General features: G+C 39.4%; 1 protein-coding gene across 3 annotated transcripts; it reads right to left on the minus strand.

The window, feature by feature from the left end:
* Positions 1 to 1,357: 1,357 nt before the first annotated feature.
* On the minus strand, positions 1,358 to 23,207 carry LOC311020241 (glutamate receptor ionotropic, kainate 1). 3 transcript variants are annotated; one of them, XM_084020173.1, is made up of 17 exons: positions 22,841 to 23,207; positions 14,740 to 14,907; positions 14,366 to 14,623; positions 11,409 to 11,590; positions 10,820 to 10,873; positions 10,349 to 10,522; positions 9,563 to 9,706; positions 7,019 to 7,126; positions 6,696 to 6,737; positions 6,475 to 6,516; positions 6,058 to 6,171; positions 5,702 to 5,905; positions 5,377 to 5,600; positions 4,853 to 4,971; positions 4,428 to 4,645; positions 3,839 to 4,064; positions 1,358 to 3,746 (listed from the first exon to the last, which is right to left on the minus strand). In XM_084020173.1, the coding sequence occupies exons 1-17, from the start codon at positions 22,923 to 22,925 to the stop codon at positions 3,457 to 3,459; spliced, it is 2,652 nt and encodes an 883-aa protein (XP_083876299.1). In that variant the 5' UTR covers positions 22,926 to 23,207; the 3' UTR covers positions 1,358 to 3,456. The 3 variants fall into 3 exon arrangements, with proteins under 3 accessions (XP_083876299.1, XP_083876300.1, XP_083876301.1); XM_084020174.1 differs by lacking the exon at positions 6,696 to 6,737 and having other exon boundaries at positions 22,841 to 23,206; XM_084020175.1 differs by lacking the exons at positions 6,475 to 6,516; positions 6,696 to 6,737 and having other exon boundaries at positions 22,841 to 23,206.
* Positions 23,208 to 24,821: the final 1,614 nt, after the last annotated feature.

Genomic DNA, 24,821 nt, shown 5'->3' on the forward strand with positions numbered 1-24,821 from the left:
CAAATGATAACAGGTTACATACCGTGGTTGCTGAAATAACTTTTCCATATCTTCTTTAATTATGAGGCAAACATAAGTTGTTCAAAAAAAGCACACAAACCAATTGTTGGAACATCAGAAAAATATCAACTAAAATTCTTGATGAAAGTCGTTAACACCAGATTATGACCTGAAATGTCAGTTCGCTTTCAAATCCCCTCTAATTTGCTGTCAGAATTGATGTTATCCCATGTAAATAGAGATAGTGGCACTGTGGTGACCTCTGACATGGACTCCTGAATGCCCAACTAAGGAGTGGACATCCACAGTATTGGAGTTTCTACCAGGGGTCAAAATCCTAGAGAAAGACAATATTTATATAATCAACCCAAGCATAAGGTCCATGACCTTCTTGCAACACAACATAAATCTTATAAGCTGTTGAGCTACTGTATCCTAACTGATTACATGCTGCAGTCACTATGAACTTCATTTTGGGGGTAGCACAGAGAAGGGGGCTGTATCCCATTGACAGGATTATATAAATGAGGACTATAATACTGTAATCTCCCAGAGAAATGAGAGAAACCAGGGGACATGCCGACCCCAGCTAGCTAGCACCCTGGTCTGCGACCGTCAGATTAACAAACAGCTGGTTGTACATACAGACTAGTGACAGATTACATTCACACTTGCTTTCTTGTCATAACAGTCCTCACTGTGTTGTGTTTGTACCACGAGAAGCACAAGAAAAAGTGCCTCTCAGGACAAGATCTGTCAACAAAGTCGTATTGAATGAGAGTACGTCTATTTAACCAGTCATGCTGAAATTGTTGCAATTCGTCCGTGTCAAGAGCCAAACTGGAAAAGCAAAAATGATGCCCGCAATTCTGCCGACTACATTGATTTTTAATTAACTTTGCTGTTTTGACAGTTATATTGAGCGTTCAGTCATTTTCTCAGTTTAGCGGTGCAGTAAATATCCCCAAAGTGTAGCGTTTAGGAAAGTTTCCATACTTTGACCAAGTTGCATACTTATGCATGCATGTAATGTGTGCTGGTGTAGATAGACTACAATGCAAAGATATAGCCAATGTTTTTTCTATATCACACTAGAAGGCAATGATATCGCTTGTCCAGATTAAACGGTGAGATCATATTGCATCCTCATTTGCTGATTCTCATGAGTGCAATACCTAAACATCAGTTACAAATGTTTTAAAATGGCTTCAAACGAAGTTCACAACTTAGTTAAAGCACTTGTTCTGGTGGTTGAAATTGCTGCTCTATGAACAATTTAAAACAACATTTTAAACAGAGATATGGGATCCATCTTTATTATTAAATTTATATCAATTAATAGAACAGCATTAAAATCAAATGCCCTTAATAGGTGCAGACTTTCTTTTCTTAAGGTGTGTTTTGTATGGCAAAGGAACATGGTGTGTCATCCAGCCCTCCCCTTTGCTTGGATTATTTTTTTCTTCGTTGTCGTGTGACACTTTAAGGACATACTCGGGTCCTCCAACACAGCATCGAAAGGAATCAGCTGTTAAAAGGATAGGTATGGGATAGCAATCTAGAAGCAATGACAAAAGGAAAGGCATAACACTGAGCAGGTCAAAATCAAGCAATCCAGTGGATTTGTTCCAGTCAGTTGTTTGATTTTGACCTGCCATCAAACTATTTCAGTGGCTGAGACAACTCTAAAATATTGGAACAGTTGAAAGTTTGCCATTCAGTTTAATCTCTCATGTACGTTTTGCTTTTTGTTACTCAATGGTAGCAGCTGGATAGTTCAAATCTGCCTCAGATGAGTCCTGATTTCATGTCACAATGTCTTGTATGTGTCTCCTTTCTTTGATGAGCATTCACACCCTGTTCTTAAACATTAGATATGTAATCATCATAATTACCAGTCAATCATAATTGTTATTCATGAGATTCACTCAACAGCCCCTTAGTCACCGGCATAATTACTTCAGACCTGACATCCTGTGACACAAATCTTATAATGCAGAGACAAAACAAGCAACGCTCAGTAGCACCTGTCAGATTTGGGGGAAGAAGAATGTCATTAGACCTGCAGGATTTTCTCATCCGTGTGGCAAGCCCCGCACACTTTTTAAAGCGTGTTTGTGATCCACTACATAACGAGGACGTTATTTACAAGCCTAGGACTGGGTGAGGTGACTGTGGGTCTGGTTAGAGCGAAGCGCAGGCAGAGAAAGGTGATTCGGGGTAGTAGGAAGCTTCTGCTGAGCCAGTGGCATGTCACCAGCCAATGGGATTACTTGAGTGACCACCCACTTTAACATTGAATCCAGAGGCCATCGTTTTCTAAATCATAACTGCTTTAAGATCGGTTGCGTTACATTCTGCACAAACCAATTGAAATTGTGATTTTAAACACATGAAGCACTGTTTCTCACCAATGAATGATTTGCAAATGAATAATCAATATATGTATAATAAAGTAGATTTTCTATATTGCAGGCCAATAACTGGCAAACCTGAGGTTATGTGACTCATAACCCCTGGTCTCTGATAACATGAAACTGAATGTGAATGAAAAATGAAAATTGTTTCCCAGAAACAGCCAAAACAAATGATTGCAAGAGAACTCAAAAGTATCACAACAATCAAATATTCAAAATGGGGCAGCCGTCATTTTAAAGACACACTAGTTTTACGAAACAACCAGAAATAAAAGGTTAAAGGATGTAATGTTCTCGCATAGCTTTAGTCATTCTGAAACAATTCAAACATGATGAGAAGTATACATGCATGTTTATGAACTTTGTATGATACAAAAGCAACAAAAAAGTATAGACATTAAGCAACTGATGGCCTGAGTGTCAAGCGACTTGAATACAACTTTGTAGGAACACTCATTCATAAACAAAGTGGAAACAACCACCATTGAATATATCACGATTTTTTGAAATACATGAGTACATACAAAAGTGGTAAGAAGAAGCAAGTTATGTCAAAGTTTCTGTGCACTATAAATATGAAAATTGCAAACATTTTATAACGGAATACTCTCAAACCTACTGCAGTCGTTGAAATTAACAAATCAAAGATAACGCCATCACTTACCTACATTATCACAGTATGACATCGGCATTTTCCCCCCCACACAAAACACTGTTAAAGTTTTTTGCAAAAAAACAGCAAGGCCAAGATGGTCAAGTGTCAAGATGTCAGAAGTCAATAACCATCCGTCATCATTAAAAGGGTTTCAAATGTTGCTTCCAATTAAGACTAAAATGCACATGTGCTCTACACCAAAACTACTGAAAACACTCAATTCTGTGTTAAAAAGTTGTTTTCTTTTGATTGTAACAATGCAGTTCAACACATTCAGACTTCAAATTGTTGTTTGCCCAGTGATTACTGTAGTCCTCTGAAGACGAGAATAACACAAATGTGTAGTATGGTTCATAACAGTCTTCGATTGAGTGTCCTAGTGTGTTAATACTTGTTGTGCCATTCACACTGACCAACACTCACCTCCTCAATGTCCAAGTTTTTTCTGGATTTGTAAATAAACTCTCCAATTGCTACAAAAACTGAGAGGACGAGTCCGGCCGCCAGCACAATAAAGATTCCCCCTATGTTCTCCACACCCAGAGCACTGGCCTCTTTGCTGTCCTCCTCTGGGCAGCCATTCCCTCTCCACCATTTCTCCTTCATCATGTGCAGCTTCCCTTCCTCCTGAAGCTGCAAGATGGCGATGGTGACCTTGTCTCTGTAAGGGGAGCCTACAGCAGGATAAAAACCATCATTACTACCTGTTTGCAGACCGATAGGGAGCATTTATTGGTTATTGTAGTTTCTTACTCATCTATCTTACCAATTGGGGTTCCCACTCCGTAGCCCTTTGAATCTATCAAGCCGCCGATCTGGGTGAGGTTGCAGTTACGCTGGCTGATGTACTCGATGCTGGTCGACTCCATCAGAAGAGCGTAGTCTGTGGTGAGAACCCTCTGAATCCCCTCCCGGTTGTTTTTCACTAAAGCTGTGTTTTTCCTACTGCTCATGAATGCCCACATTTTCTCGTACGTTGAGATCTTAGATTTCTGTTGAATCAGAATTGGGATGTTTAAAACAATGCAATCAACACAGAGGTTTACACAAATTGGATACACATTCAGATACACTCATTACTGTGCTACAAATAAAACCACAAATCCTTTAAAAAGAATGTGGAAAAATTTGGCCCAGGCCTTTGTTTATGTCCATGCATGAGGAATACCCATGCATGGCATACTAACTAACCCAGCTCTTCTCCAACCAATCAGACGGTACATGGGGTAAACTCGACTCCAGGGTAAAACATGTCAGGCTTATGGAAATTTAAAAAACAAATGTACTTGTTTGCATACTTTCCCCATTGTTATACAGTTAATTTCCCATTTAGTGTGCAGTGAAGAGAAGATTACCTTAAAAAAGGTCATGGTGGACCCGTCTCGTACAGCACCATACTCTATTTTGGTTTGCTTGGCCAAATCATCTGCAGAGTCGATGGGTGAGTCCATTCTCTCCACAGTGAGGAAGGCAGCCAAGTTGGCAGTGTATGAGGAGATTATGATCAACGTAAAGAACCACCATATTCCACCAACTATTCGTGTAGAGAGGGCCTTGGGCATCAGTTCGGATCCTGTAAGATAACACAAGGTACATAATGAATTCTACAAACAAATAGATCACGAGACAATAATAGCCATGACACAAAATATCTTATTTTTCTTCCAGGCACATCACGGACATTATGAAGGTGAAGGTGGAAGGTAGTCGACACTTCTTTCAGGTATGAACACAACAAAATAACATAATACAGTTATAATTTCAGTAAGTCGGCCTATACCTTGCTGCATAAGTGCTCCAACTCCAAACCAGACACTGTTTATTAGAGTGAAGTTGTTTTCAACCACATCTGAATCTGGGTTGCAGGGATGAGGGTTGTACCACTCGTAGGGAGTGAACCTGAAGGTGAAGAATTCACAATTAATGATGGGATTAAAATACTTGATGACAGCACAATGCCACATTATTAATCTGCAAATGTTATCCGTCCAACTCGTGTTATTTGCATAATGTAAAAGGCAAAAACTGACTCAATTCTGACTAAGGATACAGAAAAATGACTGAGGTGAGTGCGGTGTGCAATTAAACTATGTGTCAGCCAAAATGAATGGTTGAATATTAATAAATCCAAACAACATATTGCATTCAAGAGGTTTAAACGTTCAACCAACCAATGTTGCATTAATTGCAACCAACCATAATGAACTTATAAAGATGATCCTATCTGAAGCTATCGAAGGATTTTATAGACACACTAATCCATTAGTGCCATAGGCTAGACTTTGCATTAGAATATGTTTTTACCTGGCAATAACAAAGAGCACACAGCTGACACCGAGGCATGCCAGGAGCACATACATCCAGATATCAGGAGACAGTGGGTTGAGGAAGGAAAACACTCCTGGATTGGTGCCGTTGGGTTTGTGGTAGAGGATGCTGATCCCCAGCGTCATGAAGGGCTTGGAGAAATCAATGACCTTTTCCCTCACATACGTGATTGTGAGAGGGGCCACGGCGAGGTCAGCCACCTGGTACAGAACAAAAAAACCATCAAGCAGAGCCACAGTCAAAGACAGATGATGCTGTTCACTCAGGTACTTTCTAACCTATCGCATTGATTGATACCTACATGGTCAATGAGTTCTCGCACCATGCCGTTCCACTCCCCTTTGTCATTCTGAGCTCCATATTTGCCATCAGACACCAGCTTTACCTCATAGGAGAAGCCCAGAATGTTGGAGAGCTCTTTGAGCAGGTCCAGGCAGTAGCCCTCGAAGCGATCATTTCCATATAGGGGCTTATCAGATTTTTTATACATGACATATGGATTTTCCTGGAAGAAGGCACATAACAGACTTATTTTTTTATGTATTAGTTTAGTTATTGAGGTTGGCAGCAATGTCAAACACTTCTTTGGATGTATGGGCATTAGTTTACCAAGACATCCCTGATCAAATGCTGCCTGATAATTGCTTGAATTCATACCAGAATAGTTGTGACAATAAGGGTCCTGTTGGCCATTGAGTCGGTCACGTTTGTGGATGAGTCCTTGTTGTTTTCTGTTAAATTAAGGCCTGTTTGGGAGTTCCACACGCCAATCTGTAAAAAATAAAATATTCAAATAACCACACTGACGGCAGGACATTAAAGATCCAAGTCGCCTTATCAGGATAAAGATTGCAAAGAAGGGAAAGAAACGAGTACTAGGAAGCAGTGGGAGGAGGGAAAGGAAAATAATATAAATACGTAAAAACTTGAAATGCCATCTCCAGTGCAGAAATGTTGGACATTCCTTCCCACCAGCACCAAAAACGTGTTTTTTCAGGGGAGACATCACAGAGGAAAGCAGGTAGAGTAAATTAATAAACAGCGTCAATATTCCTTTGCAGCTAAAATACAGACCTTTTTCCACACTTTATTCAGGCGGTTGTTGCCCGCGATTGTCTTGCAGAAATAATAAAGAGAAAGCATTTTAATCACAGAGCCCTAAACTTAAAAGAAGAAAAAAAACAATAAACGATGATGTTGAATTTTAGCTGGAAGACAAATGTTTAAAATAATAAATCCTCGGGTTACAGCTTTTACTAATTTTTAATGTTTAAGTTGTACTTCAACTGTGTTACCTTAAGTTTAATGTCTTTGTTGTGAAGAGGCCTGTTAATGACCTGCCGATTGAGAGCAGCATTCTGAATGTGATTAAAGAAACATCTACTTTAAAATGACAGCTAAAATGATTTGCAAGGGTTATGTATCAAAACAGTTCCTCCTGGGGTATAATTAGTGCACCGGATTTAAAGATAATATATATTGTTTTCCAGACAATCTTTCTGCAGTTTGCAGTGAATAGCAGTGGCTCTGTTTGTCTATATTATTCTATTCTGTTCAGTTCTGCTTTAATGTGGACAAACACAGCCTCTACTGACAATATATGGGTCAGATAGGTCACCTTCTCCAGGCCGTCCTCCTTCAGGCTGATGACATCTAAATCAAATTCTTTCCGCAGACCGTCTGTCTTGTTTATAATTATTTGTCCCGTCAAGCCGTTCCATTGTGCCTGCAGCAAACAAAGCACAGAAAACACCCTCCGTTTTTTATTGCCATAGACATGCATGCAAAGTCAAAGCGAAAGCCTGGAAAAGTGAAAACAATTCTTAAAACATAAATTATGGATGAGTGCTACATTAAGCAAAGAGAAATGACAAAGGCTAACTGCATTTTAATGAGCGTTTTTGCATTGGCTGGATCCTCAATGGAGATGTTAAGTATCTGTGAGTGTGTAACATGTGGACAGTGATGTAAGTGGAGCAGGCAGGCATGGCCTCTGTCTGGGTGGAGAGCAGCGGGTGGGCAGCAGAGCTCAGAGATGTATTTGAATGCAGTTGATAATGAAGTGAGCTCAGTTGAATAACAGTCATGTTAAATCTCGGTTACCGAGGGCTTAGAGAAATGAGCTGCGTCTCAATTATGCACTAACATTGGAAGCTGAGAAGCCAGCGGGCATAGATACAAAGCGTTGGACCTTCTGTATATTTTGCCAATGTCCAGCCCACGGCAAATTCATGATTTAATTGTCCGACTGTGAATCACAGTCAAATAGAATTAAAGGAGCAGTTTGCCCCATAACACTTCATCGTCTTCATATGTCAAACATTTTGGAAACGTGGTGAGGGTAAAATAATCTAATCACATATTGATGTAAACATAAACATAACACAGATGGTGTTCTTAAGAAGAAAGTATTTCTCAGAGATTACAACAAGGCCTCTGGATGACTGTGAGTACAGTGAGAACAGTCATTTTTTTACTCTACAAGCTTTACATTATGATTTGAATTAAACATAAAATGAATGTTGGATCTTAACAAACAGAAATGCATATTACTGAGTGTGGGAGGTGACTTGATTAAACTTGATGCTATCACAAGGAACGTTATCCCCTTTGTTCCGTTTCAGACATTCATTTCTAATGCAAAGATCTTTTACATCCAGAGAAGGTCACATGGTGCCAATTAGTGTTGCTGTTTAATTAGACTGCCTCACAAAGTGTATTGCTCACATCTGTGAGGTCTACTTGACCCCTAAGTCACTGTTTATTTATGTCATTACGTCTCTTTTTGAATCCCCACCGTCTTGTCCATTTGTTGGTGTCATTGCTCTACATGAAGCGGTAGATATGAATCTTTTTGGATTGGAAAATACAGATGATAAAGGGATGAACCTCACTGATTATCCATGAATATTCAGGATCAACAGCATTGTGACAAAAGTATTATATATATATGTCCTCTATACCTCAACCTCACAAACAAACTGGCTCTGTATGTCCTTTGGTAAATGTAGGGAAAGAATCCAAATACACCCAGCTGAGTCTTATTTTCTGAGTTTTTCACGACGCTTTCCCTGCAAAACTTAACTCTTAGTATTAAATCTACAGCATTGATTCCTGCAGGGGAAATCGGTTTTTTTTTTTTCCTTCCCTCCCCCATGAGAGCAGAGAGCAGGGTGAGCCACAGAGCAGCTCCCCTAGTTTCAATGTATTGCTCAAGGACACTTCAGATAACACAGTTATAAAATACATTCTGAAATGTATCATCACTTCAGTTTGAATGCATTTGAGGGGAATTATTGATTATTTTTCTTTCTTATTAATACGATGCGAGATTCAGCCTTGCAAAAAAAAAAAAAAAAATAGCCAGAAGAAATGTCCTTCATAGGGATACTTTTTACACTATACTTTTAATTACATTTCATAGCCTGTACTTTTTCACTTTAGAAAGTAGTAGAAAGTACTTTTACTTTAACTGGAGTCTTCTTGAACACTCTGTCTGTACTTCTACTTGAGTTTAGGATGTCTGTACTTTTGAAACCTCTAAATGAAGCAAATTCCACACTCACAATTGAAAAGCTCATGTGTCAAAGAAACATTTAATTAGAAAGTGCAACCTAACGAGAGCTCCTGGAATTCAAATTCAAATATCTGAGCCGAGCTGAGAAAGGCAGCTTCCACAATTAAACTTATTTTCAGTTTTGATTCAAACTGTTAGTGTTAGGATTTAAATGTGTTTCAATACTACATGCAGTATTGTATTTTATTTTTTCATTTTCAATTAACTAACGATACACATACTATGATATCCAATGGAAACTTAAAGCAATATAGAGACATTTTTAAATGACTAATATGTTTGGGAAATGTTATTCTTGTTATTATATCCTCTTTGCATTAAGCATCTATATGAACGTCTCAATAGACGGCTCTCATCAGTAGCTGACTACACACTTGACATGACAACCAATCAATCAATCCCCATCTCCTGAGAGAAATTATTTCAAATATAATCTTCACACACACGTTTCTCCTTCATCATTTGATCCCTTAACTCTCTTGTTTCTGCTTCTCCACCCGAGGAAATCAAAAAAGGGCAGCAAGCTGTGAGACGGATGGATGGAGAGGGAGAGGCAGGCGTCACACATCCACAAGCCAAACTCACGTCTTTGAGCATGCTCATGAAGCGAGATCCGAAGCGCCAGGGTTTATGTCGGTGGCACTGAAGGGAGCTGACAGTGAGTTGGGAGGCGCGCTGCGAGGCAGCAGCCACCATGTAGACGGCGTCGTACATCAGAGCTGCTTCACTCTGAAAGACAAACGTGACTGTCAGCATCCATCAGTGAAGATCACGTCATGCACTTATCACATCCACGCACTCCAAAACTACAGCAGCGCTTTGACAAACTACATGCAGAGCAACCAAACGGGCAAACACAACAGTGAGCGCAATTTGGCGAGCAATTTTATTCAAAAATACCTTTCTGTTTGTACACACAATGAGAAAGCAGCGCGGTGGAGTGCAGTGTGGGTAATGAGGGGCTCAGATTCATCTTTTGTAATGTGCACCTTCCCAAAAAAAGGCGACGGGTTGACACATTTACACATAATCTCTCAGTGATTATGTCTGTTTGTTGCCATATTCAACATTACATTATCATATTTGACACTTTGACAGGCAAAGTTACCAATATGTATCTCAAATCTGACTAATATGATATTTTGAAAATGATTTTGAATCCATTACATTTAAAAAAAAAATAGATAAATGGGAAAAAAAGGTGTGGTAATCATCTTGGTTGATGACAATTGATTGTTTCCAACTTTTCTTGGCTGACAAGCAGACTCTCCTTATATTTAACATTTAACTTTGTTCTATAAAGTTCAGTGACCATTTGAGCAATCATAACACCACCTTTCACACGAGGAATGAAAGGAAGAAGTCACTCACTGTCATCATCCCCTCCATCATCCCCGTCTCAGCTTTGGAGGGAGCCTGCAGTCGCTCCATGGCCCACCTCTCCACCACCGAGGCCACCTGTGGACTGTCTATGTTGAGCAGTCTGAACCCCGTCATGTTGACCCCGCTGTAGCGGTACGGCTCCAGATCGAGGGCGAACAGGTCCTGTAGAAGAATAACACCATCAGTGGAGAATGTAGGGTAAAGGGACACATGGAATTATGTCAAGGGCACAGAAAACATCAGGCAAACAAACCACAGATGTTTGAGTTCATCAGTATTATCTTTGCGTCTCGAGGTGAATATGCACGTCTAAGCTCGCGCAGGATAAAAGGACACTTAATTAATAAAATAGTATAATCATGTGCATGTCCATGAGGATTTTTAATCCACATATGTTAAATAAAACAATCTTTGAGATATAAATCATGAAGAAATGTGGCCCGCCAGCAGTTTCCTTACCAGTGTGGTGAAGAAGAAGTGGTAATATTCAGTCATCATCCCCATGGACAAGATCTAAACACAATAAGAGACTGTACGTTCACTGTTTCTCTCCAGACAGCCAGTATTAATAATCATTTCTTTCCCCGACGCGATCCAATCACATCTATTACCAAGAGAACGTTGCAAATTACACCATCCACCCATTTTCTGAATTCCCCCATTTGGTATTGTCTGCAGGGTTTGCATGAACAAGTATCCAAGTGAGCATGTCACATTCTGCTCGTGGAAGTGTAGCGTTCCCAATTAATCTCCCATGCAGCTTTTGGTTCTGAATGTGTATGTCGGACTCAAAAATAGGCTCTGCTTGGATTTGGAAATGATCATAGGATTTCTGAAGGGGATTGAATAAGACTAATCTTGCACAAAGTGAATATTAAACCAAAAGCAATGCAGAAACATAAAAATAACTACGCTGTGAAAAAAAAAAAATCAAATTGGATTTCAGACATAACATTGCATTTTGGGTGTCAAATTATGAATTAAACCCTGAGGACAATGACCTCTGCCGAGTGTAGACTACACGCTGGTAGATGTTTGTGTTATTTACCTGCTTGAGAACATCAGCTGATGTTTGGTAAGAGCAATCAAAGATGACGTAGAACTCCTTCCCCTTCTTCATCTCTTTCAACAGAGGGCGGGCATCTTTACTTCCGGTAGGCAGCTGGCGGATCTTGATTTTAATGCTGTATCTGGATGGAGCTTTGATCAACTCTTGCAAACGAATCAGTCCTTAAATTAAAAGCCAAAAAAGGGCATTATTAAGCTCAACAGTCACATTTACAACAAACCCTAGCCCCTGGAGATGTCTAACTCCAAGTCAAGTTGTGTCATCATGGTGCTAAAATGTGTCCAGTATGGCAGTTGGCAAACATTTATCTGATAATATGGACAGAAACCTCCACAAAAACGCTGCTCATTTTAAACTAGCCAAAGTGGAACAGTTGCTAGCAAGTTATCCATTCTTAAATTGGGTTCATATTCACATTGCTCTTCTGATAAACAACTTTCTTAGCCATAAATAATGGAAGACGGTAGAGGGTTTTAGTATCTTAAATAAATCATAACAATAACAATATTCATCAGTGTATTATTTTCATTGCTTTACTTGGTCACTGTATTTTTAAGATATTCACCAGATGTGTAAGCATGTTTTTAAGTCAACATTGATGATTGATTGTTTGTCTAATTTAATATAGCAGTTCTTAATTGTGACCACAAGAGGGCAGTGAGCAGTCTCAATTTCACTCAGGTAGAGTGTCATCATCTCTACCTAACTAAGGCCGACAATGTGTTATTTAATTAATATCAACTAATTACATTTTATAAAAAAATATAATTGTTAATAAATTAAACGCAACACGACATCCAGTAAGCACTTTACCAGGGCGGAACTATATTTCACTGTATTTTGAAAGTGTTCACCGGAAGTGTTGGCATGCCCTTGAGCCGACATCGAGGCTATGTTACATGGCTGAAAACGTTAACCTGTGGAAGACCTTACTAATATATACTATATACTATAACATCACATCACCACTGGAATTAAAAAATCAAGAAAATTCCTGTTTAACTCGACAGTGTGCTAGCTGCTGCTCCATTTAGGCGGCAATGGTGCGTGACTTCATAAACTGCGACGAAAGATGAATCACTTGCGACAACAGGATTACAATAACACCACATTCTTGTCTATCCAAATGTCCTGTTGCATTGTCGTCTCACAAACCCAAAAGAATGAGGTGTAACCTCTAACCGTCACAACAACAGAAACACTTCCTTTCTGATTGCGTTCATTTGTTTGCCTGTATTTTGAAAGCAGTCCACGGCAGCTTAACGAATTTTATATTGCAGTTCCTCCCTATGTCCACAGGAGGGCGACAAAACACCCACTTATAATGCCACACATCTCCATCTAGTGAAGGCAGTCGTAGACCTTTATCAAGAATGTTATTTTATGTTGTGTTATGTTAATGTTAATAAAAATAACAGATGTTAATATGTAAATTGTGTGCGATCATTTTGATTTATTTTTATGTTACATATTTGACATTTTTCTGGTGAACCCGTAGATTGCCCTCTAGTGATCATAGTGCGGAATTGCGACACATTAAATTCAGCAAGCGTCGTTGCGGATATATAGACTTCCGGTTTTTAAAAAAAACGTTCAAATTAGGCGATCTCGTCCGTCACTAGCACGTGATCAAGACTTGTGCTTTGAACGTTTTTGTCGCCTGTGTTTTTCGAGCTAAACACCAGTTAAGTTAGCAACTGTGGGCGACAACAAGGAAAGAAGGCAGAAAGTTGCAGCCTGAGATGGCGGGAGTTTCTGAGCTGCAATAAAATAAATCGTATTACAATATAACACCAAGAACACGTTGCATTACCGCCTCATGAAAACCCACACTGGGAGATAATATTATTATTGTTTTATCAATGCGATTTATAATCACAGCGTGCAACACAGCTGAGAGTCTGGCCTACTGGGAGGATTGGATTTACCAGTTTGCAACCAGTCAAAGAAGAAGGTCTTCCAAAGGTAAGACACGTGATCACTCCACTACCTCCCTATTTGTGCTACAGTTTGCAGACTGGATGCTGAACCAGCTTGTTCACACTTCCTTTCACATGATTTTGTCATTTTGCTGTTTTCTTGGAGCTCAGTTGTTGATGTTGATGGTTGCTGTGACGTCTGTTGAGATGAGCTTTGATTCTACGAGTTGTTTAAGTTGCTGCTGTGATCTAAAGCCATTTGGCTGATGGAGATGTTTTATATCTGTATACAGTTGCAGGTGAATTTGTCATATTCCTGTTTTATGTCCAGTTAATCTGTGTAATGAACCATGGTGGTTAATAATCTGTTATTGTTGTGGCAAAGCCATTAATTAATTACTCCATTAGGTGTTTGTGAATAGTGTTGTCTGACCAAACAGTCCAAATCACAGATTAGCAGATTAAATCATCTGTTTAACAACAGAATCACCGAATGGTTCCAAGGAGTCCATCAAGATGACAACTCAAGGCTGACAAAATGTTTTTGTTTTATTATTTGTGATGAATTTCCACTTTGCACAGAAAGTTTGTATATTAAAAGCCACGAAGAGAATTTTGAATTTTTGAAGGATTTTCCCATCCTTGTTCCTTCCTAACAGCTGATTTGTTATATCTGGGTTCTCTGGCTGTATTTTAAGATAAATGAGTAATGCTGGTTAGTCAAATGTACATAATATATCCTGAATCAACTTAAATGAGCCCTATATACTGCAACCATTGCTCATCTCATTACTTAGCTTCACATAAAAACCAGCGGAGGTCCTGCCTCCCACCAGCAGACACTTTTAACTTCCACACCTTCATGCACAGACATGACAACCAATTTGCACATTTCTGTAAACGCTCACATGGCTGCCAGTTTGGTAAATAAATCTGATGTAATTTGACTCAAATGTTTGTGTGCATGCATGCTGAAATGCTGCTGCTACGTTTCAACGCTTCACTGGTTCGACTCACCAGTTGCATCCTCGTAGACCACGGTGACCGTCTTCCACTTGTAGTACTGCACTATGTCCAGCACGGCTCTGCTGATGGAGGTGTATTCCGGGTAGAGGTTGATGTAGAAGCTGTCTTTGTTGTCCACTGAGGGGTGTTTCCAGCGTGTCTGGATGTGAGGGACCTCCAGGGCGTTACAAATAGACTGGACCGCGCTGACCGAGGAGCTGTGAGAAGGGCCGAATACCGCTCCGACGCCCAAAGCCAACTGGTCGCAGGCTGAGTGATGAAACGGAAAGTGGAGAGAGAAAACAGCAAGTGACCAACAGGAGAGACACAATAAACAATCTCTTTTATTGATTCTTCAACACAATAAGCGTTCAGATCATCCTTACCTCTCCTCGAGGCCTCGAAACTGTCAAATAGGTTTATTCTCTGGATGTCATAGGTCAATGTGGTGTTTGGCATTAAGGTCCGGTTCCTGTTTATGTTGGTTACAGCGAATTTAAAGGCCAGTTCTTCAACACTAATGGGCTCATTCTCAAGCGTCTCAAAGATGCCGCCTGTGGGAAGAGAGACGAAACAGTGGTGGTGTGACAAAGTGATGGCAGAGGATTGAATGACGTGGTTGTTCTAGCGTTGCAAGGTTACCACCGCTGAATTTTCTGTTACTTCGACCACACAATGCTACCAAGGGAGCTGGTTGAGATGACAGAATTTAATCTCATTGAGAGAGAAAAGCTTGACCTTGACTGACTTCACTCCTGTTACATGGCCTGGATTCCACAAGCTGACACGCTGCTGTGTGGGATGATTCGGTGAGGAAGACGTGCCTCGCCTTCGGTTCACAATCGACAAGCTTCACAGCTAATATCTACAGACTGAACATCTCCACTCGTACGTCATTGTGGCATCCCATCTCCTTACAACAGTTATACAACAGATGAACAGCTGTACTCACTTCACATATTTTACATTATTTAAATGACATCATACTTGAGGTTCTGCTATGAATACTTAACTCTCTAAATATGTTGCGTTTCTTGTAACTCATCAGTTGTCTTCTTGACTGCTATGTGGACGATTATGAAACGTGTATCTTTGTAGGTCGGTAGAAAGAAAATAGTTCCTGCATGAAACTGCTCACAACAAGGTCTGTGGCTTATCTCCAGTGACCGGGTCATGAATTCTGGAAAGAGACATTGCCGTTGAGTTATTCAAATGTATATTTTTTGCCCGGAGCTCGACAGAGCCGAGGTGCAACAGTGTATTCGAGAGAAGGCGGACATCTCTAACACCGATATCTCCAAAAGTAGGCGACTTACACCCAACAATCTCGATATATATTGCTACAGATGACGCAGGCATCGCTGCTGATGGAACACCAGCCCTTCTTTCTACATAGTTTGCTTTTCATAAATATCCATTTCAAACAGAAAAAGTTAAAAAGCATGCGTTCATTTGTAAAATAATAACAATCCACAATTCAAATCCAGTACTAAAAGTTTCCACTATCCTGGTATATTAATATTTCTAGTTAACACATGAAAAAGCAAAAGTGTTAACAAATGAAACAGAAAGATGCCAGAGGGTTTTAATTCTAAAAGGATGTTCGTTCCCCGGATGAAACTAAAAGTAAACATTGACATTCTGTCCTGTCAGTCGTTAGTCATGTGAATCGTTATTGTCTATAGTCATGTGACTCATCTGTCACTCATTAGACATGTGACTCATTTCCTTAACCTAACTAAGTGGTTTTGTCTCCTAAAACTTCAAGCATATATTGACACGGCGTCACTCTGACACGTGCAAAAGTGATGAAGAGCGCCGTAGTTTGAAGCTTCGAGATGCATTATTTGATGCATTGGAGTGAGAACATGTTGGTTCTATATTGATCTCAAAACTCTACTATCTACTCTACTACCTATTATGATGTCAATATGTTGTGAAAAGATCATTTTCACTATCTATGTTTTTGCTGTGAACCGTGCAGGAAATAGAGCCGAGAACATAAATCTGTAGAAAAGAGCAGCTGACAGCTGAGCCACACCTGATCCCCACTGCTCACACATTTAGTTTGGCTGCTCCAACCTGTTAACACCAAATACACAGCAGTCTGCTAATGGTGGGAGAGGAAAAATAGGTATTTTTGATTTTGAGGTGAGCCGTTTTCACATCCTGTCGTTAACAGGATGTGAAAATCTCAGCATGACGCCAAAATGAAAAAGCTAACTCAGATATCACTGTTTTGTTCAGCGTAGGAGAAGATGATGCTGCAGTGGATTAACATCATCCACTCTTCTCGTGCACAAACTGCACGTTAGACAGTATATTTGTAAGACTAAACATTTTTCATTTGCTAAAACACGATCAGCCGTGCAAAAGGGATTTCCTTGTAATTATTTTAAGTACCAACTTGAACCTGAAAGTAGTTTAACAACGAAATGTAACATTACATTGTGGAAACGTGATACTTTTGTGTGTTTTACATTTAAGGATGCAACTTAATATTATGTTACTGATTAATTAATTTTTAATTTAAATTAAAAAAAAATAGATAAATAATCAATTCAAGATAGATTTCTCTTTGAAGCACAATCAGATTTCAGGTGTGTGTGTGTGTGTGTGTGTGTGTGTGTGTGTGTGTGTGTGTGTGTGTGTGTGTGTGTGTGTGTGTGTGTGTGTGTGTGTGTGTGTGTGTGTGTGTGTGTGGTGGGTTAAACTGGTAATCCACCGCGCTGCTCCAGACAGATGAAGGGTGTAGCATGCCAGCGCTGGCCGTATGGATATATCGGTTTCAAAACTCACATACAATGTTTAACATTTGCGTTACATAAGGCGCAGCATGAAGAGAATCAGGATTAAGGCCAGAAAAAACATTGGATTGTCACCACCTGCATGTGACGTGTTGTTATTCCTGCTGAGAACGTCCCTGCACATCGACGTCAGCCTTTCAAATGTAAATCATTTAAACATCTCGTCCTTCAGTGATTGGATTTCTGAAATAATACATTCAGGGTTACATTTTATTTCTCACCACATTGACATTCATGAGTGCAGACGGGAAGCAAGGCCAGTTCTGAACAGTCAGAGTGAGTTTAACCTAAAATGAATGAGAAATGAATGAATAAAAATGCATCAAACTTGAAAACGAATAGTTAACGAAGGTGATTTTTTAAAAGATGTGCCATTTTATAAGTTGTTATTCATTAGTTACATTAACCCTGAAGACAAAATGATTAAGATGCCTTTTCGATGCTGAATAGTTTGCAAATGTGTTCACTTCAACACAGAGGCTACAGATGGCAGTAGGTCATTGCTCTCTCACAGTGTTTGAAGAATTGCCTGTGAAATTGTGATCTGGAAGGAGAAAGGGCCTTTAAAACGCTCCCCTTGAGACCTTGATGGTGAATGACCTTTTTCTTTGGTGTAGCATAGCCTCAAAGCCCAAACTGAGAGAGCCTTGTCTGGACTCCCTGGTCACTAAAAGCATGCTTGAAAGTGCCAATCCTAATTATGGTTACGGAGCCTCAGTGAGCAGCTGCTGGGACCCGTTAAAGTCCTTAATTCTCTCCACTGGAATATGAAATGTTCCTTCCAAAATACAATAACCTGCCAACAACATGTATTCCATCTCAGCATCTCCGATGTGGTTTGAATATAAACGTGGAAATAAGCTTTGACCTGCCCATCTTGATGAAGTGCAGAGGCTGCAGCAAATGTCACATGGCCTATTAAGGATTCAACAACAACTTAATCCTTGTGGCAGCATCTCGGCATCATTTCCAATCAAGCGTTTTGCTTTCCTCATACTTTAAAGGGGCTGTGAAAATAGATTGTGTGGTTGTGTGAAAGGCAGCTTCTGCTTTTTAGATTGACTGATTTACATTTTTGTCACTTACCTCTAATCCCTCTCATAATCATGTATGGCTTTAATGCAACAGCCACAATATGAACTTTAACCTCGCATCTGCAAAGTGTTTTACATGGCAAATAAGAGGGAAATGCTCAAAGGGTGAATAATGTTTAAAAACATAAATAAAATGTTCAGCTTTTCATTATAAATGTAACCTAATTGATAATCTGACGGTGGATCTACAAGTTTACGTCATAAATCCAAACAGACCTTTTAGCATCAAACAGATGTGTATTTGGTTGGAAGGTTTAGATTTGAAATTAGCTGCATAAACTATAGTATTTACACACACAACTTTTATTGACAGCAAAATATAGAATATATCTCTTTTATTGCTCTGCTTAGTTTTTCATTTCCTGGTTTGGTGGAAATGCACATCTCACAGTAAAAGGAAACAACCGTTTTGATTCCTCTCTCCTCTTATTTCCACCTGAGCAAAGATGTTAAAACTCAGTTTAAATTCTAATGAGGTATTGATTCCCAGAGGGCAATCCAGGGGATTCAGTGTGATGGCAGTTTGTCTCAGCTAAGCATGAAGACCGCCGGTTCAAGAAATCAATGCTGGTCCACTAACGCATCAGCTTCAGCAACATTACATCACCTGCGATGGTTAAACTCTGTTATTATCACGCCCATGACCACTCTCTCACCCATATCCAGGCCGGAGAAGGGCCGGCGAAGGTGCACCTGCTTCAGTCAGACAGAAACACCCGGGTATCTGGAGTGATGCAGCACCAATACTCCAATTCTTGTCTGGAAAATTGGTTTTAAATGAGCGTATATATTCATGTGGTTGAAAACTGAGGCTGGAAATAATCAGTATTTTCTCTTAAATGCATTTTCAATTAAAGGACCCCACAAAACATGATGCGCCTATCACCAAGAAAATAATGAAATTTGTCTCTTTCACATTTGATTGAGTCAACGTTGATTTCCAGAGCGGCAGTTGATGAGTTCCTCTGCTGTTCAGACTTTTATTTCTAAGTGGAGTACGTTTGTGATGCAAGAGATATCTGCACACTAAGATCACTGTTTCACTTTGTGGGAGCTTGTGTGCAGTACTGAGGGTAACATAGGCAATGTTTGAAAATAGGACCATGGCTGATCCCGATCCCTCAATGTTTGAGTCATTTATCTGCCCACATTCCTTGTTTTACTTTAAAAAAAATACAAGGATGCCTTGAAATAGATAATTAAAGAATTGTGACCAAGAAATGTACTGAGTGACATTTTACATAAACTTGTCTATGGTCTGGTTGACACAGTATGTAATAGGTAACATACATTTAACATCTAATCTGTAATTTCTTGTTGCTTATTCCCTGCCATGTGCATATACTGTATTACTGTGATAGGTTAATAAAAAACAACAAAAGACTATTGCTTTACATTAAGATCTCTAATCTCTAGGATATCACTTGTATATATATATTTGTATATAGTGAAATAAGATTAGGACATGGATTACGTGGATATCTCTGATGAAGACATTGATACTGACTTTTGGGACATGATGCTGTGACCTGAACACATTTTTAGTAGCGCTGTGGGGTCGCTCTTTGAGTGCAACTATAAAAATGGGTCATTGGGTCAAGTGTTAGTGTAACTTTGTATTCCGTACTCATACTTTTCATGGATTTGGATAAACAAAAGCTATAAATGGGATTTATTTTTTGATACCGATGCAGAGAAAATAAGAGACTAAGCACCGTACACTGTGTTGCAGATGACACATGGATTAATGCACTGAATCGGAAGGCTATAAGCAAGCAAATGAACAAATGGGCAAGGCAGTCGGAGCCGTCTGGGATCATTTATACTTCGGTAATGACCGTTTTAAGATGAGAGTGCAGGTAAAACTACGACGTTTGAGCAGAAATCACCAGGCAAGCTTGTCTTGTCAGACATTTCATTGTGCATTGTTAGAAGAAGAATTCAATCATCCGTATTCAGTCCTCAAAAAAACATGAACTATCTGTGAATACCTGCATATGAAAGGACGGCTTCTTTCCCAAGGAAAAGCTTCTTCATAATCATTTAATGCTGCAGAGTTCACTATTTCTGACCATGGCTTTATGATTAATGCAATTTCTAAAGAAAGGTGGTGTGGAAATTCTTGCTGTAGCTACCATGAATTACTTTCCAATATAATCTTCAGGATCAATCAGCCTCTATCTCATCTTTAATAGGTCAGACAATGCTGTGGGTGATGCATGGGAGGAGGTCACAAAAACAAGAGTCTGCTCGTGCTGCAGGGAAATGCTGATAAAGCCTCAGGCTTTGCTTTTTATAGACTTCTGTTCCTCCTTTCAGTGCTGAGAGCAAGAACAATTACAAGGTTCTGGTTTAGGAAACTGGGTAAACCTTTATTAATCCAGATTTTTATTTATTTTAACCCATTAACGAGTATATATGTAGGTCCTGATTCTGTGATTTTCTGCAGTTATCACAAGAAGGAGCATCTTTAAAGGCAGAGGAACACAATGACGTAGTGTTTTGCTTTCTCCCCTCTCTCCGTCTTGGGCCAGTTCCCAGTTAGACCCCCAACCCCCACCTCAACAACACCACCAGCACCACTCCAACCTGGGCCCATGCCAGACTGTGAATGAATGAGGGGGTCCTAACCAGTCTACTATCTTCGTTTGATGTGGAGGACTGAGGTTTCTCTGTTTATAGGATAGCTGCTCGCAACCTAACAACCAAAAAAATTAGACCGAAAGAATCAAATCAGGGTGAGAATTTGTATCAAATTCACCTAATTTATAAAACCACTGTAAAACTATTAAACAGAAAGATGATTACATGAATCTCTGGTCCAAATCATAAATAAACAAAGCAGATATCACAAATAAATCATGCAAGCAAGAGGAAACAAGACTTTAACAAACCACAAAATAGAGTGGAGGCCAAGCCACAAGCTGTTGCTTCTGTGCTCCCCCCAATGATGAGATTTGGTCGCTGCCTAAGTACCATATTTGGGGGAAGAGACTTTCTGCATAAAGCAGATTAGTGTTAGTTGTTTAAGGACTTGAGGGAGAAGATTTACCATTATTACCAACCCCAGTGAAAGAGTTGAAGCCAGTCACAATCTGACGGCAGCACTTGCCAAGACAGAAATGTTAATTGAACCAAGCCACGGACCATATGGGAGGGATTATGATGTGTGCAGGTCATGAAGAGAATGACAAAGATTAGGTGGCCTCGGAGAGTGATAGATGACTTAGAGAGATTAACAATATAGAGAACAGATCAGAACTGTGACTGGTGGCACCGGCCTATCGGCCTCCAAAGCTGTGCAACAACAGCACAAGTCCCAATGATAAAGTCTTTAGAAGAAGAAGGAATTTCGAAAATTGCAGAGTGTCCCTGAGCATTGAACAGGGCACAGTCCTGAGGCCTAATTAATTAAAAAAAAAGTCATTTTTTGTGATGCAATCTTCTAACCCATGAGAGGAAGTTAAGGATAACCAATGGGAGAGGAGCAGCGTCCATTAATTTGGCTGGCTTGTTGTTCCAAAGTTACATCAGAAATCAAAGGGAGATGGTGGAAGCAAGAGATCTGTTTATCTAATTACAAGTGAAAGCAAAGCCCTTTTAATTCTCCAAGGCTTAACAGTTCTACTCAGATCCACATTCTCAGGTGTCAATGGCAATCAGCATACATATAAGGCTCAATAACTGTAGAAGAGAAGCCTTGCGTTCACTGACACTGCCCACTCCATACCCTCAGCGCTGTATCCATTTCACAATCCTCATCATGTCAACAGTACATGCTTTCAGATGAAGCCATAGGCCAACTTAATCACTCGTCAGCCTCTGACCTGCAATATCAACATGGATGAACCGACACTTGAGTTTGATTAAATCCAATGGGGTTTTTTTTTTATGCAGACGACCCAGCACTATTGTCCTTAGTGCACCCACTGGTGAAAAAATATATTTTTTAAATCTAACAATGAAACTTCCTGCATAACGAGGCTTTACAGAGATCACATCAACATAAGTCTCTGCAGGATAAATAATAATTAATTAATACAAGATCACTATTGAATAACCGAGGCAGAAACTGTATGTCTGTTAGGCTTGTAACAGGATACCTACAATATTAATGCATGATGCTATAATGAACGTAACTGAACACACTGCGACTCCCTTTTGTAACTTTTGCTTGTTGGTTCTAGAATTAAAAGGTTATTTTTCTCTCGTTAACTTATACCTATAGCATCTGAGCTGCACAACTGCTATAAATGGATATCCTTGCATGACATCCACATGTATAATATCTGATTTTATTATCCTAGCTGTCGGTAATCCTTAGAGACAATGCTCAAAAAGGCATTGTGAGATATTAAAAACATCACCATTATGATAATGCCACAACGGGTCAACGTTCTACTTCTTTTTATAATATATATACAAAGAAATCTTTCTAGAGTAGATTATTAATCCAACAAGGGAAAAGGCCTTTAAGTCGGATCTTGTATTAATTAAATAGTAATTATAATTAAACTGAGTGTACAGTTACAGTCTTTATATCGACAAATAGGAATGACATTTTAATGACAGTTTTAAAAACTTACCAATTCTCAGGACCTGCTGCGAAGTGAGCCAGAACTCTGCTATAAAGTACAGCAATGGAAATAACAGTCCCTTCCTTTTCGCCATGGTCCTCTCTCCACAGTCAAATTTAACATTGACAACATTCAGTTTTTCTGCCCTTGGTGATTCATGCTGATAACTTGCCAGTCCTTGTATCCGTAACGAAAATATACTGGCAGCCGACCCACATCCATCCCTCACACATTGTGATGAGAAAAAAAAAAAAAAAACACAACAAAAACACACTCCAGCTGCAGCTGTCACTGATCAAAAGAACTCCAGTTTTCCCATTCTAATATCCTTTATGTGCCAGTACGGCTTTGCTTCCCATATTCACTATCCAGACATCATGTTTTTATCTGGTGCACACTTGAATTGGAGGATGCAAACTGAGGAGGAGGACCGTGCGCTGGGCTCCTCCTGTCAAGCTTGTATGAATATAAATTGGCGTTTCTGATTACCACTTTCAAAATAAAGGGTGAGTTGGCAAGCGATGGAGAAAATGAACATGTGGGATGAGGAATATATCGCTATATGTTTCAGCAAATACATTTGTATTTTAAAAAACAAAATACCAAGCATCCAACGCAACTTTGCTGCAGATCATCACACTGCAGTTGTTTATAGATACATTTTGCAATACATTATTCAATATTCCTTATTTGTTTATTAAACAAATTTGTCTCTTAGTCTTTTTCCAGTGCTGTGCCTATTTATTTAATTAAAAAATAATTATTACATTAACTTAGATTTTCCTTGCATACACCTGGTTCCCATATTCAACTAAACACATGTTGCTTATGGTTCTAATTCCCTCTCCATAGTTACATTTTAGGTGTTTTTTCTGATAATTTACATATCATTTGAATGCTTTTATTGTGAAATCGAGAATGCTTTATTTCCAGTCTCACTCTCGCTGTCTTTGGCTGACTTGACCCAGCTGAGCATTCCTCCCGTGCAGCGCTCAATTGAGGGCAAAGCCATGCTGCTAATCCGCAAACATGGATACGTCCTGAAGATTAACTTCAAATCTGGCAACATTCGACCTCGACAACGTCTTTGCTTTGGTACACCGAGGAATGATTAAATCTTTGCTCCAGTCCTGATGGAAACGCAAATCTAATCTTCAAACTGGTCTGTGGTGCTCCCTTGAAGATTAACTACCTCAAACTGTTTCTCTGACACAGTCTCATCGTACAGTAAAATAAAAAATATTCACATTACCGTAACCCACTTGAGTGGTTTGGGATGGAAGTTAAAAAGTTCTCTTGGTTGCTCAGTTGCACCGATCAGCAACTGGTGATGATGCTCCAAACGATTCCTCCCCAAGCAGAGCAGAAGCATCAGGTGTTTGATAGGTTTCTTGGGATAAGTGTAAAGTTAAACTCAACCACTTATATTTAATTCGCCATGCAGCAAAGTTAGGGACTGATATTTAAGAATAATTTCTCAATTGACACACTAAGAGCAGGAATATCCTCATTTGGCAAACTGTGCTGTACTATTTGAAGTCTCTACTGGGGGGAAGCTGGGTAAACTGTTAATCAAGTATGAACATCTTATTTTGAAATCGCAATTTCATTAGAACTGATTTTATCAAAAAATAACTTCCCCTAATTTTGTTGAAATTCCAGTGAGAGAATATAAGAATGCAGCCATGTTTATAAAGCCTGGGGTTTAAACTAGGTGTTCATGTTTTACATGTATTTCTTTAATAGTTGTTATTAGCTTTGGCTAATTAAATACTGTGGAAGGAGTGCATTATTCCTCTGAAATTATTCCTCAGGCTTTGTGACACTCATCATGTTCTCTGGTGCCCTCTTGTGGTGACTAATGACAGTGTCGAAGTATGGTTCAGGCCACCACGGTGCCAGCAAATGATTGTTTTTTTATCAACCAACAATCACAACACAACGTGTTTGCTCATGTTGATACAAAGCATATTTATATATTAAAATAGTA

The sequence above is a fragment of the Eutrigla gurnardus genome, assembly GCF_963514095.1.
Source record: "Eutrigla gurnardus genome assembly, chromosome: 10".
Taxonomy (NCBI): domain Eukaryota; kingdom Metazoa; phylum Chordata; class Actinopteri; order Perciformes; family Triglidae; genus Eutrigla; species Eutrigla gurnardus.

Coding starts and splice junctions, on each gene's coding strand:
- LOC311020241 (XM_084020173.1), bottom strand. CDS start 22,925: ATGGCGAAAAGGAAGGGACTGTTATTTCCATTGCTGTACTTTATAGCA. Junction 10,874..11,408: donor CAGCTGATGTTCTCAAGCAG/GTAAATAACACA, acceptor TATTGTGTTTAG/ATCTTGTCCATGGGGATGAT. Junction 7,127..9,562: donor TCATGAGCATGCTCAAAGAC/GTGAGTTTGGCT, acceptor TGTTTGCTGCAG/GCACAATGGAACGGCTTGAC.